The sequence below is a fragment of the Puntigrus tetrazona genome, chromosome 5 (genome assembly GCF_018831695.1).
Source record: "Puntigrus tetrazona isolate hp1 chromosome 5, ASM1883169v1, whole genome shotgun sequence".
In the NCBI taxonomy this organism is placed as follows: Eukaryota; Metazoa; Chordata; class Actinopteri; order Cypriniformes; family Cyprinidae; genus Puntigrus; species Puntigrus tetrazona.
Genome location: NC_056703.1, coordinates 25,326,507 through 25,347,107, shown reverse-complemented (window position 1 = coordinate 25,347,107; position 20,601 = coordinate 25,326,507). Strand labels below are relative to the sequence as shown.

The 20,601-nt window shown below is 39.7% G+C and overlaps 1 protein-coding gene across 4 annotated transcripts in view; it reads left to right on the top strand.

Annotated features, from left to right (window-relative positions):
- LOC122345796 (serine/threonine-protein kinase PAK 3) overlaps positions 1–20,601 on the top strand; it is a 143,188-nt gene that overhangs the window by 99,555 nt on the left and 23,032 nt on the right. For all 4 annotated transcript variants that reach the window (XM_043240265.1, XM_043240264.1, XM_043240267.1 and 1 more), the window contains 3 exons: positions 8,257–8,374; positions 18,246–18,345; positions 18,479–18,675. In XM_043240265.1, the coding sequence (XP_043096200.1) occupies positions 8,257–8,374; positions 18,246–18,345; positions 18,479–18,675 (415 nt within the window). The remainder of the gene's footprint in view (positions 1–8,256; positions 8,375–18,245; positions 18,346–18,478; positions 18,676–20,601) is intronic.

Genomic DNA, 20,601 nt, shown 5'->3' with positions numbered 1-20,601 from the left:
AAAAATGCCAACAATTCTGTGTGTTTCTGTCAATATGGGGTGCTGTGTGTACATTGAGGAAAAAAAGTGAACAAATGATTTTAGTAAATGGCTGCAATATAACAACGAGTGAAAAATGTAAGGGGGTCTAAATACTTTCTGTACCCACTGTATATCCAAAGGTGCTGTTCAATATGTTTTTATATCTCCTTTCTTAGTTCGAAAAACATTGATTTTGGCTGGTCTAAATACTATTTATGAACCCCTTTTCTCATATCTGATGTTACGGCACTAGCTGAATGCGAAACAAAGATGCAAAACAACTATTATAAGGAGCTTAAAATATCATCTTCTTGTGATGTTTGGTGCCAGAATTAATGTAATACAGCCTCAAATTAGAAAAATTATTGCATACCCAATACCACTGTCAGACAAAAAAAAAACGATGACAGCTGTGGTGAAACATGATAAAACGAGTGTACTGGAAAGAAACAATCGCCAAAAATGCTTGAGTTTGCACACTTCTTATCAGAAAGGTATTGTTTTTTTGTTGTTATGGGCGCGTCTACATTTTTTTCTTGCATCTTACTGTGTCGTTCATGAAATAATAGATGTGTGCATTTGTGTAAAGCAACAAACTGATGATTTATATCTAATCATGTGTAATTGTATATGCGGCGATATGTTTACTTTTTCAAAAACCTCTCTATTATATTTTTACATTACATTTAAACTACATATTATCTGTGCATCACCAATTCCAATGACTATAGAAATACAAAAATGGTCCACACCTATACTTATAAATAGGAGAAATTACAAAAAAGCAGAGGAATTTATTTAATATGGCAGTTGTCATGAATGAACGGTCTGAGGCGTGCGGATCCATGTGCAGGCTTTTATTAAACGAAGGCATGGTCATAGCAGGCAGGCGTCAAACAGGGCAAACAGATATATAGGAGGCGAGGCAATAACAAAATCCAGAGACAGGCGGAGGTCAGGTCAGGCGGCAAACGATCAGAGAATCAGAAAACAGACAGGGTCAAAACCAGGGAAACCAGAAACAATAATCCACGAACGATATAACTATGAAACAGGCGAAACAATGCAACCTGCAGGTGAGTGGCTTGCTGCAGTCTTTATAGTCCAGGAACAGGAAGTTGACGCAGAGGGAGTGGATGCAGATCACCCAGAGGTCAGGGCTCCCTCTGCTGGCTTGGTGACAGCAGTTCTTCAGTAGCAATGTTAGCATGTCTTCCTTCAAACAATCTTAACCCTTGTAAGGCTCTTACCTTCTTTCCAAAGTTCTCTCTGTGGGATAGAATTTTAAACCTGAAGACAAAAGGACTAAAGACAGCAGATGCTGTTAGGACCTTCCACTGCAGATTTGGAAATTCTGAATTCTGTTCTCTTTTTATTGTTTCAGTTGGTTCACAAGTTTTATTATTTCTTTCAAAAAATGAGCAACTCACCGTAAAACAAACAGGTTTCAGAGGTGACAATTTAACTGAGACTGCTTTAATGTCAGTCACTATAGCCCTGCAGACTGTAAATCATCAAATTCTCTTTTGTACCATCACAGGAAATGCACTTTTAAAAATTTTCTCACAAGTAGGAATGTAAGGGTCTCCTGAGAAAGGAGAATTATCCAAAGAGTAATAACTGGTCACAGAGATTCCTCAGGGACCAGTTCTTGAACCCCTCCACCGTACATCACTAGGTCTCATGATACAAGCCCATGGTTTCCTATCATTGCTGTACTAATGGTTAACAGCTCTATTTTTCATTTCAACCAGATGATCCAATGGTAGCTTCATGGATCTAATCCCATACCTTTCCCATTTGATATAAAAACTGCAACCTGCATTAAATCTTTTTAAAAACCCATTTATTAAAACTTTAATTTAAATTGTAAGAAGATTAAATAGGAAAAGAGAGCATTCCCTTTAAAATAATCATTATAGCTGCCATTCAGTGGCAACATGATTGCCTACAACGATAACCATATATTGGACTGAGAAAAATAGTTTTGATCATTGGGCCCGCAACCCACCTGTGCTTATCACCATTCGGACTGCACTCTACATATACATATTATTCCACCCATTAAAACAAATATTAATGATTGAGCTGCATGTAGCTGCCCGCATGCAATTGAGATTTTGATCTACATCTTCTGATTTACTGCAATTACACTGTAATCTTTCTCAAAGTTGCTGAATTCACCATTAACTGTTCACCTGACTGTCACCATTGTGATGTAAAGAGCATTAAAAAATACACTATCTCCTACCTGAGAAATACATAAAAATACACTTACCTAAGATGATTAAATCAATGAAAATAATATTTTATTATATTATTAAATAAAATGAGTTATCAAAGAATAAAAAGATTAATAGCCATAATATATTGTACTATTATAAATTATGTGATTTCCTTCTCTAATTGCTCATTTCACTATTAACAGAACAAACCCAAACAAACCAGACATAACCATTTCTGTGTTATCATAATTGGCTCCAGAGACATGACACAAAATATATAATTTGATTATGGCAGAAAGTACAAACACATCCAAAAACTTAATTGTTATATAAAAACTAGAATTGTTATATGACATATATGAAAAGCGCAGCCTTCTATATTTCAGTACAGTAACTGTCCTACAAACTGTTGACATAGTTTACATCAGGTAACACTAATAGTTCATTGTTATATTGTAAAAGAATCTATAGTCTGCCTCAACCCAGATTCCACTCATGCTCATCTACCAAAATGGCTTAATTATTAGAGGTAATGTTGTTTGTTGACCATCTGGGATAATTACACCCTGAGCAAATGGTGACTAATTATAGAATGGAAGATGCCCTTTGGGGTAGGTCACCTAGGGCTTCTGTGTTCCGTTCAAGGACCAAACAGTCTGGAGTTTCCAGAGGTCTGGATGTGGGTGCCAAAGGGTGCCCTGTTTCTGAGTCAGAAGATCCTTCCTCAGAGGAATCATTCAAGGATGGGGTGTCACGTAGAACATGAGTTGTGGTCCAGGTGGGCCAATATGGTGCCACTAGCAAGACCTGCTCCTCGTCGTCCTAGACCTTGCACAGTGTCTGTACGAGAAGGCTCACTGGGGGGGAATACATACTTTTGTAGGCCCCGCAGCCAATGTACACCTGCTTCTGGGCAATGGAGAATTGCAATGTTCTCCATTGTGTCACCAAAGAGGCTAGTCTAGGACATGGGAGCATGCAAAATTCATGTCTTGTCTGTCTCACAGGTCAACCAGACACAGCCAGAAGAGATGGTACTTGGACCACCATGGTGGACATTGCATATCCCAAAGATCATGCTTTTACCCTTTTGTTATTAAATGCAGAGACAGACCGTCTCTGCATTTAATAAGAAATTGGGCACTCTCGTCATTATACATCCCTATCATTGTACTCTTCTACCTTATACTGTACAGTGCTTTGATGCAACCTGTGTTGTTAAAAGCGCTATATAAATAAAAATGATTGAAAATTATTTTAGGAGTAGTGTTCTCGGTTCCAGCGGATCTAATTAATGCAGCCTAAAAATCCGGATTTGAATAATAAAAGTGTGTTATGTGTAGGCTAGGTTAAAAAGATGTGTCTTTAATCTAGATTTAAACTGACAGAGTGTGTCTGCTTCCCGAACAGAGTTAGGGAGATTGTTCCAGAGTTTAGGTGCTAGATAGGAAAATGATCTGCCGCCTGCAGTCGATTTTGATATTCTGGGTTATCAAATGGCCAGAGTTTTAAGAATGCAGCGGATGTGCAGGACTATAATGTGATAAGAGCTTGCTCAAGTATTGAGGAGCTAAACCATTCAGGTCTTTATAGGTAATTAATAAGATTTTTAAATCTATCCGATGTTTGATAGGGAGCCAGTGCAGTGTTGACAGAACTGGGCTAATATGATCATACTTCCTAGTTCTAGTAAGGACTTTAGCTGCTGCATTTTGGATTATCTGAAGTTTGTTTATCAAGCGTGCAGAACAACCACCCAATAAAGCATGAATTAATATTTCTGCCTTCGATGTTGAAAGCATAGGTCGTAATTTAGATATATTTTTAAGATGGAAAAACACAGTTTTACAGGTGCTGGAAACATGGTTGTCGAAGGACAGCACATCTAGGTTCCTAACTGATTATGAAGAATTAACAGAGCAGCCATCAAGTGTTGGACTGTGTTCTAGATTATTATATGTGGGTTTTAAGGTCCAATTATTAGCACCTCAGAAAGTACAAGATGTTCCTGGATTAATATTCCAATCAACCAATCAATTTTTACGGATAATTTTTCAGGAAATATGTTTTAGGCTTATGATCAGGGTTAGGTGCTTCTACACCCAAAGGTGTGTATGGGTGAGTTCTCTCTGGAAGTGCACTGCACTTGCAATTTAAATGGATACATTTTTCATCTAATTAAAAAAAAAATAACGTTTTCAACATCATTTAATGTGCATACTGAGTGAAAAATACCATCCTTATTATGAAATACACTTCTTGGTTCACAGTTTTAAAGTACATTTGCTTTAAAGATTAGAAAATGTCACTTTTAAAACTTTTTGTCATTTAAACCATTGTGTCCACCTCAATAATGGTTACAGCCTTGCCAATATGTCATAAATAGAACAAGGCATTGGTTTATTCTCAGGGTGCCATACCATGACACAAAAAAACCCCAACAGTAAACTACAAATCCAGTGTAGGCAGCATCACAATGGGTTCTACTGTCTTTTGTCACATGGACTTGGTCGCATCCAGTGTAGATATAGTGTTTTTTTTTTAAAATCAATCAATCAATCAATCATTTTTATTTATATAGCGCTTTTAACAACACAGGTTGCATCAAAGCACTGTACAGTATAATGACAGGGATGTATAATGACGAGAGTGACCAATTTCTTATTAAATGCAGAGACGGTCTCTGTAGTCAATTCAACGATAGTCACTAGAAGTTAAGTGTCCCCAACCAAGCAAGCCAGAGGCGACAGCGGCAAGGAAACAAAACCCCATGCATACAGAATGGAGAAAAAAAAACCTTGGGAGAAACCAGACTCAGTTGGGGTCAGTTCTCCTCTGACCGGACGCCCAGCACTTAACTTCCAGTTCAATTTTAAACGCAGCTGTGTCAGGTAGTGTAAATGACTTAGTGTGTGCATGTGCGTGTGTGTGTGTGCATCAGGATCTGGTGATCTGTCGACGGGCGCATCTAGGTGTTCTGGTCTCTGATGAACATAATCTCTGGGTGCTGATCCACCATCTAGTCTGGATACAAACTGTGAAAACAGATTGAGAAAGAAACAGGACTAATATTAGCGTAGATGCCATTCTTTTACGATGTCACAAGTACATCGTATTGTAGGAGTAGTGTTCCCGGTTCCAGCAAATCTAAGTAATGCAGCCTAAAAATCCTTTAACGGATTTGAATAATAAAATGTGTGTTGGTGTGTTATGTGTAGGCTAAAAAGATGTGTCTTTAATCTAGATTTAAACTGGCAGAGTGTGTCTGCTTCCCGAACAGAGTTAGGGAGATTGTTCCAGAGTTTAGGTGCTAGATAGGAAAATGATCTGCCGCCATGAGTTGATTTTGATATTCTAGGTATTATCAAATGGCCAGAGTTTTGAGAACGCAGCGGACGTGCAGGACTATAATGTGATAAGAGCTCGCTCAAGTATTGAGGAGCTAAACCATTCAGGGCTTTATAGGTAATTAATAAGATTTTAAAATCTATTCGATGTTTGATACGGAGCCAGTGCAGTGTTGACAGAACCGGGCTAATATGATCATACTTCCTAGTTCTAGTAAGGACTCTGGCTGCTGCGTTTTGGACTAGCTGAAGTTTGTTTATTAAGCGTGCAGAACAACCACCCAATAATGCATTGCAATAATCTAACCTTGAGGTCATAAACGCATGAATTAATATTTCTGCATTAGAGGTTGAAAGCATAGGTCGTAATTTAGATATATTTTTAAGATGGAAAAACGCAGTTTTACAGATGCTAGAAACATGATTTTCAAAGAAAAGATTGTGGTCAAACAGCACACCTAGGTTCCTAACTGATGATGAAGAATTAACAGAGCAGCCATCAAGTGATAGGCTGTGTTCTAGATTATTATATGTGGGGTTTTAGGTCCAATTATTAGCACCTCTGTTTTTTCAGAATTTAACATGAAGAAGTTACTCATCATCCAGCTTTTTATATCGACTATGCATTCTGTTAGATTCTCAATTTGGTGTGTATCACCAGGCTGCGCTGAAATATAGAGCTGAGTATCATCAGCATAGCAGTGAAAGCTAACACCATGACTCCTGATAATATCTCCCAGAGGTAACATGTAAAGGTTGAAAAGTAACGGTCCTAGCACTGAGCCTTGAGGAACTCCATATTTCACTTTTGATCGATATGATACCTCCTCATTTAATGCCACAAACTGATAGCGGTCAGATAGATATGATGTAAACCATGCTAAGGCGCTTCCTCTAATGCCAACATAGTTTTCTAGTCTATCCAAGAGAATGTTGTGATCGATAGTATCGAATGCTGCGCTAAGATCTAATAGCACTAATAACGAGATAAAACCACGATCAGATGATAGAAGCAGGTCATTAGTAACTCTAATGAGAGCAGTCTCAGTACTATGGTACGGTCTAAAACCTGATTGGAAATCCTCACAGACACCATTTTTTTCTAAAAAGGAATACAGTTGTGAGGATACTACCTTTCTAGTATCTTTGACAGAAAAGGAGATTAGAGATTGGTCTGTAATTTACTAAGTCTTTGGGATCAAGATGTGGTTTCTTAATGAGAGGTTTAACTACAGCCAGTTTAAAGGTTTTGGGAACATAACCTAATGACAATGATGAATTAATAATGTTCAAAATAGGATCTCTGACTTCTGGAAGCAGATCTTTTAATAGTTTAAATGGAATAGGGTCTAACATACATGTTGCTGGTTTAGATGATTTAACAAGTTTGTACAAGTCTTCTTCTCCTATAATAGAGAAAGAGTGTAATTTTTCCTTAGGGATCTAAAAGCTCATTATCTGATGTGAAACTGTAGTTGACGGCTGCATAGTTACAATTTTATCTCTGATGGTATCAATCTTAGAAGTAAAGAAATTCATGAACTCATTGCAGCTATACTCTTGGGGCATATTAGCACCTGTTGATGCTTTATTTTTTTTTTGTTAATTTAGTCACTGTACTGAATAAATACCGGGGTTGTGTTTGTTTTCTTCTAAAAGGGATGAAAAATAATCAGATCTTGCTATTTTTAATGCTTTTCTGTATGACAGCATACTCTCCCGCCAGGCAATACGAAATAATTCTAATTTGGTTTTTCTCCACCTGCGCTCCATTTTCCGGGCTGCTCTCTTTAGGGTGCGTGTGTTGTCATTATACCATGGAGTCAGATTGTTTTCTTTTATCTTTTTTAAGTGCAAAGGAGCAACTGTATCTAAAGTGCTAGAAAAAAGAGAGTGCATAGTTTCTGTTACATCATCAAGTTTTTGCATCGTATTGGATGTGCTAAGGAATTGAGATAAGTCAGGAAGGTTATTTAGAAAGCTTTCTTTTGTGGTGGAAGTGATGGTTCTACCATACTTGTAATAACGTGCAGAGTTTACAGGTTTAACTATACAGAGTTCACACAAGACTAGATAGTGATCTGAAATGTCATCACTTTGCTGCAGTACTTCAACCATTTTAACATCTATTCCATGTGACAGTATTAGATCTAGAGTATGATTTCTACAATGAGTATGTCCAGAGACGTGTTGTCTAACCCCAATGGAGTTTAAAATGTCTAAGAAAGCTGATCCTAATGAGTCTTTTTCATTATCAACATGGATATTAAAATCGCCAACAATTAAGACTTTATCTGCGGCCAGTACTAACTCAGTTAGAAAATCAGCAAATTCTTTGATGAAATCTGTGCTGTGCCCTGGTGGCCTGTATACAGTAGCTAGTACAAACATGACAGAAGATTTATCACTAGCGCATTTATTTAAGATTTATTTATTTAAGGTTTTATCACTAGCACATTTATTTAAACTAAAATAAATGCTTGAATAATGCTATTATGATAGAGCTCAAATGCAGAGATTTTTTTTCCTCCTCATTTGTAATGTGTACACCTATGCTCTTGTATAAAACTACTGAAAACTAAATGGAAAATATTTTACTATTGTGTTACTTGGCATTCAGGTTGTTATGTATAATATGAATTTTTTCCATTTTTTTGTGTCAGTTATCTAGTAGGAGACGAGTTGTGGGTGGTGATGGAATATTTGGCAGGTGGTTCACTTACTGATGTGGTAACAGAGACATGCATGGATGAGGGACAGATTGCTGCAGTGTGCAGAGAGGTAACATATACACCAGAATTACATAACATATAGTATGTACAAAGTGTAACACACATACACACACACAAATATAGGAGTGTAACAATACTTTCATGAAACAATATGGTGGTTTATTCAGCATATACAGTATAAAAATAAATCAACAAACTAAACTAATACTAGGTTAAATAATACAAGAAAAAAAAAATAAGTAAGTTTTTAATGACTAGGTGTTTTGAGAGGTAATTTTTATTTTTTTCTGGAAAATGTACTAAGTAGTAATCAGGTAAGTAATGGCCTGAATAAAAATGCGTTAAGTAATTAAATGTAAAATATCATTATATAGTATTCTGTATTAATTAAATATAGATGAATTCTTGATCAATTCTTATTTAAGCCATGGTTATTTTTTGTGAGGGCCTCTTACTTTTTTTAGGGGTTAATTCACCCAAAAAATGTTATTTGATGTTTATCTGCTTACCCTCCGACCCCCAAGTAACTTTGTTTCTTTAGTAGAATGGAAATAAAGATTTTAACTCAAACCATTTCAGTCTGTTTCATCTCAAAGGTTATGTGCCCATTGACTTGCATTATATGATTGACAGACTCTTGACAGAGAGAATCTTAATTTGTGGATGCCCTGGGCGTTAGCAGATAAACATAACATTTTCATTTTTAGGTGAACCTTCCCTTTAGAGGGATCCCTGGGCATTCAAACTTGTAATGATATGTTTACGTGTTTACATCCTAACAGGATGGCATCTAAACATTACCGTTTTTTTGCCACAGCTCTTTCAATAACTGGGGTCTACTAAAAGAGTCAATAACATCAGAGCAAATTCCCATTATTTTATCTGCTTCTTTTTGCCAGGAAAACAGCTAGGACTGTCATACATAGCTTCTCTTTTTGCCCTTTTGACTGAAAATTATAATCAAAAATTACACAAAATTGCATTGTATTAGTATATTATTTTCTAAACTGTGAGCTGTGTTGCAGTTTTTTTATCTTACCAATAATTCTGCAAATTCACAGCAGATTGTATTATTGAGAGGGAACAAAATAAATGTTGCATTTTGTAAGAATAGTAGCATAAGTCTATGAATTCTACTTTAATAGTGAGTGTTTTAAGCACCTGGGTCATTTTTCAATCTTGGGTTATTTTTTCTACCCAATCACTGGGTTGCGCCTGTCTCTGATGAAACAACCCAGCTGCTGAGTTACAGTCAGAATGCAGGCTTTTTGAGTCCTCTACAGGAGACAGCCAATTTGGTGCACTTCTTCAGTGAAATAAAGGTTTGTAAACATTTTATGATGTCATTCCACATGATAGAAACACCTTTTCTCTTGCATAAGCTGTTTTTTTTTCATTATAATACTGAATTTAATTCCATTTAATTGCATGTTGATATGGTTACCCTGGTGAACAGCAGTCTATCACCGGCTCAGATTTCAGTGACACACCAGCACAAGATAACAGAATGGTTGAACTTTAAATTAAAATGTTACTTTTAAGTGTTGCATTCTTATGTTAAATGAGTTTAAATGTATGTAATATTATAAAATATATTTTGTATTCACCAAAAAAAATTCAATTTGTCCTATATTTTTGTACATGGGTACTATTGCTTAACTCTAGCGTTAGCTGTCATGCTGGTGTGACCATCGTACTTTTTTATGATTAGTGTGAAAGACACATAAACAGGGTGCGTGTTCTTTCTACTAAAATGAACGTAGTTAAATGAACTGAAACTCAGCAAAAAACATGACACACAGACATGAGACATATATCTATAGAAAGCTTCTAAAAGTATCTACTTTTAAATGCAAGTGAATGTTTTCAAATGAAAGTGAATAAAAGTTTGAATATTCTTTTCAAGTTATCAGTATGAAACCAATTCTTTGTCCAATTTCTTTATCTGAACTAATTATTTTTAATGTGGTCATTCCCGCAAGCTATTTTTGCTTTTGTTATTACAATCGTCCACGTGAGATGCTTGCAACATGTAAATGGCCACATCAGCTAGCATACTCAGATTGCGAGGATTCATCTTGTTTATCTGTAAAACTGTGCTTTTCCATTTCAAAAATATATCCAAATTATGAACTATTCTTTCAACTTCAAATGGAGAATTGATAATACATGATAATAGAGGTTAGACTATTGTAATGCTTTATTGGGTGGTTGTTCTGCATGCTTGATAAACAAGCTTCAGCTGGTCCAAAATCCTTTTCCCATTTAATTCGCAAACTCTGGAACAATCTCCCTTACACTGTTGAAGATTCAGACACGCCCTGTCAGTTTAAATCTAGATTAAAGACACATCTCTTTAACCTAGCTTACACATAACACACCAATATGCTTCTATTATTCAGATGTGTCAAAGGATTTTTAGGCTTTGTTAATTAGATTAGCCGGAACTGGGAACACTCCCCATAACACACAATGTACTTGTTACATCGTAAAAAGAATGGCATCTGCGCTAATATTAGTTTCTTTCTTACTCTGTATCTAGATCAGATGGAGTATCAGCACCAAGGGATGACTGTCATCAGAGACCAGAACGCCTAAATGAGCCCCGTGGACAGATTAGCAGAACCAAATGCACACACTATAAATCCTTTGCAAAATCTGATATAGCTGCGCTTAAAATTTAACTGAAAATTTTGAACTGGCCCCATCTGAGCCTGGTTTTTGCCAAGGTTTTTTTCTTCATTCTGTACAAATAGGGTTCCTCTTCAGGAACTCGAGCCACGTTAATGACGCAATGGAGAATGCCTTCCAGTGTGATGGCTCTGAATCACGTGTGAAATCAAACCATTGAAATGGTGGGATGTGATAGGAGGGTGACGTTACTAGCCAGGAAGCATAAAAGCATGTGGAATGCTACTGGCTTCCGCTTTCTGTCATTCAGCGAAGCGCCCTGTGTGTGTTTGTGTCTCCCAAAAAAAAAGAAAAACCACGCTGACTTAGCTCTTGAGGGAGCTGTGTTACAGGCACTGGTCCCGCCCGTGCAGAGGCAGAGCGGCAGTGGCGCTTTTGGGGATCGCAATGGGACCTCGAGGAGTAGGAGACAGGTGAGTCCCTATCTCACGCCTCTTGTTTGTGGTCCTGCGCCTACCCAGTGGGTGAGGAAACCCAAGGATGAAGAGATGCAGAGCGCTGAGGAGACTGTGACCTCGCAAAAGAAACCCTGGCGGTCATGCCAAAGGGCTTCAGAGGGCAGCCCCCTTTGGAGAGCAGTGGTATACACCACATTGCACAGTGCCTGTCTGCCTCCAATGTCCTAAGGGGACCACCCCACTAACCCTGCCAGTGTTACAGGGCATGGACATCCCCAGCATACATTAGTCGTAGTCTCCTTTGCCCAACATCGTAGCAGGACTGGGAGGCTCGCCATTGGGCTTGTGCAGGGAACTAGCCGCAGCGCCCTGTTGGTGCATCACATCACAACATCCAGCTAGTCCCTTGCATACCACCAGAGGCCAGTCTCAGGAGACTGGTTCCCTTAGTTGATTATTTTGCAGCATGTAAACTACTGCCAAATCTTTCTTGTTGGGTCTTGCACACTGTAGAAAGAGGCTACAGAATCCAGTCCGGATTGCCTCAGCCATGATTCGCAGGCATTCTACCCACACTTGGATGGGGGACTGAGGCCCATTTTAGATCTCAGGCTCCTGAGCCACTCAGTGATGAAGCTGAAGTTCAGGATGCTCACAGTCAAACACAGTCAAACAAGTACACTCTCACCTATCACGTTTACAAAGTGTATGAATGCTGCTCTGGCTCCTTTGTGACTCCGGGACATCCGCATACTCAGTCACATTGATAACTGGCTGATTCTAGTGCATTCAAGGAGCAAGGTGGTCAGACATCGAGATGTCTTCCTTGCCAAGAAAAGTGTGCTTTCTCCAGCTCAGAGAAACACTTATCTTGGTGTGGTGTGGGATTTAACCATGATGCAGACTCATGACCCCTGCTCATGAGACCCTTACAGTGGCGGCTTAGGAACAGAGGTATTTCTGTGATGGAAAATACACTTTGCATGATCAAAGTGACACACCACACTGTACATGCCTTAGACATGTATGTACAGTCAGGGGACCGTGCTGGGAGCTCTTCTCGCCGCGTAACGCTAGCAATGGGCGCATCTCTAACCGGAGCAGTCAGGTGGCACATCAACTGCCTATAGATGCTGGCTGTGTTTCGGGCACTGAAACACTTTCTCCCAGACGTAAGAGTTCAGCATGTGTTGGTGCGCAGTCTCCTGCTAGTGTTCTGTTTCAATTCACTGAGCTAGCAGCTCTAGTGATATTGAGATTGCCTCCGCCGCATCTTGCTGGCGTTCTGCCCACATTCATGGGCACAGAGAAGGATCTAGTGATGGAACAAGAAGTAAATACTCTCTTAACGAAGGAAGCCATTGGGGTGGTTCTTCCTCTCACAAGGGAGTCCGGGTTCTACAGCCGCTACTTCATTGTTCCAAACAAGGAAGGCTTAAGCCCATTGTAGTTCTCAGGCTCCTGAACTGTTCAGTGATGAAGCTGAAGTTCAGGGTGCTCACTGTGAAAGAGGTTGCCTCACAAATCAGATCTGAGGACTGGTTTGTCACGATAGTTCTAAAAGATGCATATTTCCACGTGTCTATCCATCCTTCTGTGGATTTCAATCACGCAAATCTCAAAACAGTGCTCCCTAAATTCTATCAGCATGTGCACTTTGCTACGAGAGGAGCGAACATGCTGGATCTTGTTTACACAAACATTCGGCGCGTATCGTGCGGACCCCCGCCCCAACCTCGGCTACTCAGACCACATCTCTGTTATGTTGATTCCAGCATACAAACCACTCATCAGACGCTCTAAACTGGTTCTGAAACAGATTAAAACCTGGCCAGCAGGATCCATTTCTGCTCTTCAGGACTGTTTTGAGTGTACCGACTGGGAAATATTTAGGGAGGCTGCAACCAACGCCAATTCCATTGACTTGGAGGAGTACACATCATCAGTGACGATGTGCATTGATGATGTGACCGTCTCCAAGACCATCACCACACGATCTAACCAGAAGCCGTGGATTAATGCTAACGTGCGTGCTCTCCTGAAGGAGCGAGACTTCGCCTTCAGAGCAAAGGACCGGGCGGCCCTGAAACTGCCAAACTGTCCCGAGCTATCAGAGAAGCAAAGCACGCTTATGCTAAAAGAATCCAACCCGCTCTACGGACGATGCTATCCGCACAACCCTCCATCTCGCTCTCTCAGATCTGGACTCAAAGGGAAACTACGTCCGAATGCTGTTCATTGACTTCGGCTCAGCATTCAACACCATCCCTCAGCAACTTATAGAGAAGCTAAGCCTGCTGTGCCTGAACACCTCTCTCTGCAACTGGATCCTGGACTTTCTGACAGGCAGGCCTCAGTCAGTCTGGATCGGGAACAGCATCTCCAGTACCACCACACTGAACACTGGAGCTCCTCAGGGCTGTGTGCTCAGTCCACTGCTGTTCACTTTGCTGACTCACGACCGTGCAGCGATGCACAGCTCCAATCATATAATCAAGTTCGCTGATGACACGACCGTGGTGGGTCTCATCAGCAAGAACGACGAGTCAGCATACAGAGATGAGGTGCAGCAGCTCACAACTTGGTGAAGAGCCAACAATCTATCTCTGAACATCGACAAGACAAAGAAGATGATTGTTGACTTCAAGCAAGCAAAGAGTGACCATTCTCCGCTGTCCATCTACGGATCCAAGGTGGAGACCGTCAAGAGCACCAAATTCCTTGGTCTTCATCTGGCGGATAACTTCACCTGGTCACTCAACACCAGCTCCATCACCAAGAAAGCCCAGCAGCGCCTCTACTTCTTGAGGAGGCTGAGGAGAGCTCATCTCTCTCCACCCATCCTGACTGTGTTCTATAGGGGGACCATTGAGACCGTTCTGTGCAGCTGCATCACTGCCTGGTTTGGGAATTGCACCGTATCGGATCGCAAGACCCTCCAAAGGATAGTGAGGACAGCTGAAAAGATCATTGGCGTCTCTCTGCCCTCTCACGGACATTTACACCACACACTGCATCTGCAAAGCCCACAATATAGCACAGGACCCCACACATCCCTCACACACATTATTCACCCTCCTGCCATCTGGAAAGAGGTATCGGAGCATTCGGGCCCTCACAACCAGATTGCTTAACAGTTTCTTCCATCAGACTCCTCAATAACCTCACCTGAATGGACTTTCTGTTCCATAAGCATTCTTTCACGTCATATTTATTGTTGTGCGTATTTTGTGTTCTTGCACTAATTATGTCTTTGCCTTACCCTGATTTTGTCTTTGCACTGTTTGCACTAGTTTGCACACTGGGTTTGCTCTCTACTCCCCTGCTTTTTGCACTAGTCTGCACACTTTGCACTTTATGTGTCTAAGACACTGTCTTAGCTCAATATGTGAGTACTTTTGTATTGTTTTGTAAGTGTGACTTCATGTAGCACCAGGTCCTGGAGAAACGTTGTCTCATTTCACTATGAAATGACAATAAAAAGCCCCTTGACTTGACTTGACTTGACTTGACTTGACTTGACTTGTACTTCTGTAGCGCCGTTCTGGGCGGGCCTTCCTAGACAGGTCTTTGTGGGAGATCCCAGTCAGGAGGGACTTCCTCTCACAGGTAGGGGGCAGCATTGTGCACCGTTGCCTGGAGTTGTGGAGTCTGTGAGTGTGGCTTCTGAGGGGGCGCAGCTCATAGCCTCAGGTCTTTCAGCGTACAAAGCTCCATCCATGAGGAAACGGGATGCCCTGAAGTGGAAACTTTGAACTTCATGCTGTAGAGACTCCCGACTCGATCCAGTTGCCCCGTTGGTACAGTGCTGAAGTTCCAGCAGATGAGATTCTCCAGGCTTTCATCAATCCTCCTTCATTTCAGGAGCTGGCCAGCAGAAGCTTAACTGGATGCCATCAATACTGCTTTCGAGTCCTCTGGGCTCCCGCTGAAGCTAGGAGTCAGAGCACACTTATCCCAAGGTGTGGAGGCCTCCAAGGTCCTGTTATCTGGGGTCTCAATTGCCTAGGTCTATGTTTGGATTGGACTTGCGAGCCACTTCGGGCTCTTTTTTCTCTCACCCTAGCTGTGCAGTTACACACTAGGCCAGGACTTGCAAGTCTGGGGCCGTGGGCATCTTGTTCGCCATAGCTTCACTGACACGGCTCGAGTTCCTGAAGAGGAACTTCTCCAGGTTACGTATGTAACCATGGTTCCTCGAAGGAACGAGACGTTGTGTCTCGTAGCCACACTTTTGGCATCCCTGCCTGCGCTTGCTTCATGATGGAAGCTGAAGCCAGCTGCACTCCACATGCTTTTATGCTTACTGGCCAATGACAATATCCGCCCATGATGTCTCGCCCTTTGGACTGATTACACATAGTATTCAGAGCATGGTCATGCTGGAGGTGTTTCTCATAGCATCATCAACGCAGCATCTCATTCCTTCGAGGAACCATGGTTACAAAAACTGGAGACATTCTTTGACTACTGTAATATCTCAATTGCAGGTCAGTTTTACACACATTCAGTGTGCCTTCTCTTAAATGCCTCTAATATGTATGGTATTTAACATTAATTGACCAATAATTATCCATCTAAAATTTTCCCATTCGATGCCTTTGTGAATGCTACAAATATCTTGGTTCCTAGCTAGCTAGCACCAAACTGTCATTTGAAATATACTGCTCACAAAAGTTAAAACTCTTTTGGCTTATTGGCACATTCTTTAAAACAGCTAAATTTTAGTGGATTATCTATCTATATGCAGGGCTTTATTAATAAGTTGTGGTCAGAAACAGTCCAATAAACGTGAGGATCTTATATTGGCAAACAAAATCCAGACTGCTTGACAAGAAGAGTAATCCAACAACAAGTTTTAACCCAAACAGGAGCAAACAGATTTTGGCAAGATATCCAAAAATCAAGGCAGAGATCAGATCATGTTGCTCTTAGCAGACCTATTAAGTCATTTAGCATGCTTTTTTTTACCCTGTTAGCCATGATTTAACCATTTAGCTCTAAGCCTGCACTCCTCGCCTGGTTTTCAGTCATTCTCTTCATCACCTTTTGCATTTTTTAAGGAACTCCAGCATTCTTCAGCCTACACATCTGCTACTACCTAGCCACGTTGAGAAGAAAACCCTTATAGTCTCATTATTTCTATTTCTTTACTCTAGTTTCTTTTCTTTCCATGAGAGTTTGTGTAGATTAAGCTTGTCTCTATTTTCAACTTAGACTGTGCTCGCATCAGTACTTCAACCAGAACTCTGCATCTCCAGCCAATGCCCAATCATCAGCCGGATAAGACTTCAATGACCACTGAACTTCCAGCCAATTAGCAAACTACGACAACAAAGAGAATCCCGTAACACAATGGCAACACAAGTACCAACCTCCAGATTCAGGCTGAACTGGTGAATTTAATATACATCTTAACCTCAATGAAAGGGTTAATGAAGTGATTGATGGTTGTTCAGATCTATGCAATTCCACATTTTGTTTAAACATGGGATTTTACATTTTTGTTCTTTTGAACTCATTATTTCCTCACTTTCTCTCGTCCTGCAACTATGTATGAATGTGTAAATGTGTGTGTGTTTATCTGTTAGTATGTTTATGTGTCATAGGTTTATACAATAAAATCATATTTATATTGAAAAGAAAGGTGTCTTGTGGTTTGTGCTTACAAACTAATGTCTTAAACTACTGATCTTGTTACTGTGCTAATTAATGGTGTTTTCACTATATTCTGGATTTTAATATCCAGCGAAGAGTTGATGTTTTAAGGCTTGTTCAGTGAATTGCAGGCCGATTTAGTGATCAGCAGTAAAACAGCGATTCTGTTGAAATTCCCTATAAAACCTTGAATGATTCTTGTTAGAACCTATTCGCTACACTGACAAAAAGACAATCTCTTATTTGGTCATTTAATGCAAATCGTCACCATTTTGGTATCATAATTTACACCGTGTTCCAAATTATTATGCAAGTTGAAATTCTGGTTTATTTCCTAAGAACATTTTACCAATCCCAAACGACATCAATCTCAATAACTACTATTCATTTTGAGTCACTCACAGAGAAGTTGTGATGCTGTTTCTTCTAGAGTCACTCACAACTTCTCTGTCAATAATGCCTATGAAAAATCAGTGTTAATGGATTTCACAACACTTTAGCATGTTAGTCTTATTAAGTGAGGGTCTTTTGTAGGATTTTGCATCCAAGCAAAGTCTTTAAGAACCTGCACCTTCTGGAGATTCCAGGAAGGTTGCAGTTCTGGGAAATGATTGCACTAAAGACTAAATGGATCCTGATGGTTTCTCACCTAATTCTTGACATTAATTATTTTGCAGTTAACATGTCTTTTCTTCTCCACCTGTTTTTTCTGACACTACTGGCCTCATGAGCATTTTGCAGTTTTCTTTGGTCATTCCTTAACTTTGCTAATTCTATTATTGCATTAGCATTGCATCCTTCTCATTTAATCATTTTAAATTTTTAGTTCAATCTCTTTCTTGGCTCATTTTATCTGAAAAAAGAAAATGTATAATAATTCGGAACACCTGAATATAAGGTTTTTTACTTTCAGCCTTTCTTGACAATTATGCATCACTTATATATGATCAAACACAAAAAAACACAGTAGTAGTTATTAAATTGATGTGGTTTGGTATTGGTAAAATGTTCTTGGGAAAAAGTATGACCAGAATTTCAACTTTCATTATAATTCAGAGTGTATGATGACACATGTTGTTACACCCCTATTATATACATACATAAATACTAAATTACTATGAAATAGTATGAAAATGTTATCTGACTTGACTCTTTTTGAATGTGACTTCACAGTGTCTACAGGCTCTGGATTTTCTTCATTCTAATCAGGTGATTCATAGAGATATCAAGAGTGATAACATTCTGTTGGGCATGGACGGTTCAGTGAAACTGAGTAAGTTAAACCCAATCCAAACCTATTAAACTGGCTTTTTATTACTTGTGTTGCAAACACAATTCACATTTCGTAAGATATATTCTGGTATACACCAAAGACCAAGACCTTAACCTTCTCTCTCTTTCTAAAGCGGATTTTGGGTTCTGTGCTCAGATCACACCTGAGCAGAACAAACGTAGCACCATGGTTGGAACACCCTACTGGATGGCCCCAGAGGTTGTAACGCGAAAAGCCTATGGTTCCAAAGTAGACATCTGGTCCCTTGGTATCATGGCTATTGAAATGGTGGAGGGGGAGCCACCATACCTGAATGAGAACCCACTCAGGGTAAGACTTTTGTAAAGCAAGATCATACTTTTTGTTTTAAATGAAAACAATCCTAAATACAGTAATTCCTAAACAAACAAAAAAAATAACAGAAGCTGAAAGCCTTTCTTTTATGACTGCAATTTTTCATAAATTCTTAAAATACATTATGAAAAAACTTAAATGGTATACTTTGTGCAAAGCATATAGGATTTTAAGGGTTTGACATTGCTGGATATAGTGTCCAAATAACAGCTCTAACAGGCAAAAATGTATATTTATGTTTGAGAAACTTGTCTTTTCCATTCTTGCAATAGATTAAACACCAAAGAAAATGTGTCTAATATAGACACATATGTATAAATGTACAGCATTTTGGTAGCACTTTCTATGATGTTCATATTTATAGTACATTACAGGGAGTGCAGAATTATTAGGCAAGTAGTATTTTTGAGGATTAATTTTATTATTGAACAACAACAACAATGTTCTCAATGAACCCAAAAAACTCAATATCAAAGCTGAATATTTTTGGAAGTAGTTTTTAGTTTTAGCTATTTTAGGAGGATATCTGTGTGTGCAGGTGGCTATTACTGTGCATAAGTATTAGGCAACTTAAACAAATATATACCCATTTCAATTATTTATTTTCACCAGTGAAACCAATATAACATCTCAACATTCACAAATATACATTTCTGACATTCAAAAATAAAACCAAAACAAATCAGTGACCAATATAGCCACCTTTCTTTGCAAGGACACTCAAAAGCCTGCCATCCATGGATTCTGTCAGTGTTTTGATCTGTTCACCATCAACATTGCGTGCAGCAGCTACCACAGCCTCCCAGACACTGTTCAGAGAGGTGTACTGTTTTCCCTCCTTGTAAATCTCACATTTCATGATGGACCACAGGTTCTCTATGGGGTTCAGATCAGGTGAACCAGGAGGCCAAGTCATTAGTTTTTCTTCTTTTAGACCCTTTCTTGCCAGCCATGCTGTAGAGTACTTGGACACGTGTGATGGAGCATTGTCCTGCATGAAAATCATGTTTTTCTTGAAGGATGCAGACTTCTTCCTGTACCACTGCTCGAAGAAGGTGTCTTCCAGAAACTGGCAGTAGGGCTGGGAGTTGAGCTTGACTCCATCCTCAACCCGAAAAGGCCCTACAAGCTCATCTTTGATGATACCAGCCCAAACCAGTACTCCACCTCCACCTTGCTGGCGTCTGAGTCGGACTGGAGCTCTCTGCCCTTTACCGATCCAGCCACGGGCCCATCCATCTGGCCCATCAAGACTCACTCTCATTTCATCAGTCCATAAAACCTTAGAAAAATCAGTCTTGAGATATTTCTTGGCCCAGTCTTGACGTTTCAGCTGTGTGTCTTGTTCAGTGGTGGTCGCTTTTCAGCCTTTCTTACCTTGGCCATGTCTCTGAGTATTGCACACCTTGTGCTTTTGGGCACTCCAGTGATGTTGCAGCTCTGAAATATGGCAAAACTGGTGGCATCTTGGTAGCTGCACGCTTGACTTTTCTCAGTTCACGAGCAGTTTTTTTGCGCCTTGGTTTTTCCACACGCTTCTTGCGACCCTGTTGACTATTTTGAATGAAACGCTTGATTGTTTGATGAGCATGCTTCAGAAGCTTGGCAATTTTAAGAGTGCTGCATCCCTCTGCAAGATATCTCACTATTTTTGACTTTTCGGAGCCTGTCAAGTCCTTCTTTTGACCCATTTTGCCAAAGGAAAGGAAGTTGCCTAATAATTATACACACCTGATATAGGGTGTTGATGTCATTAGACCACACCCCTTCTCATTACTGAGATGCACGTCACCTAATATGCTTAATTGGTAGTAGGCTTTCGAGCCTATACAGCTTGGAGTAAGACAACATGCATAAAGAGGATGATGTGGTCAAAATACTCATTTGCCTAATAATTCTGCA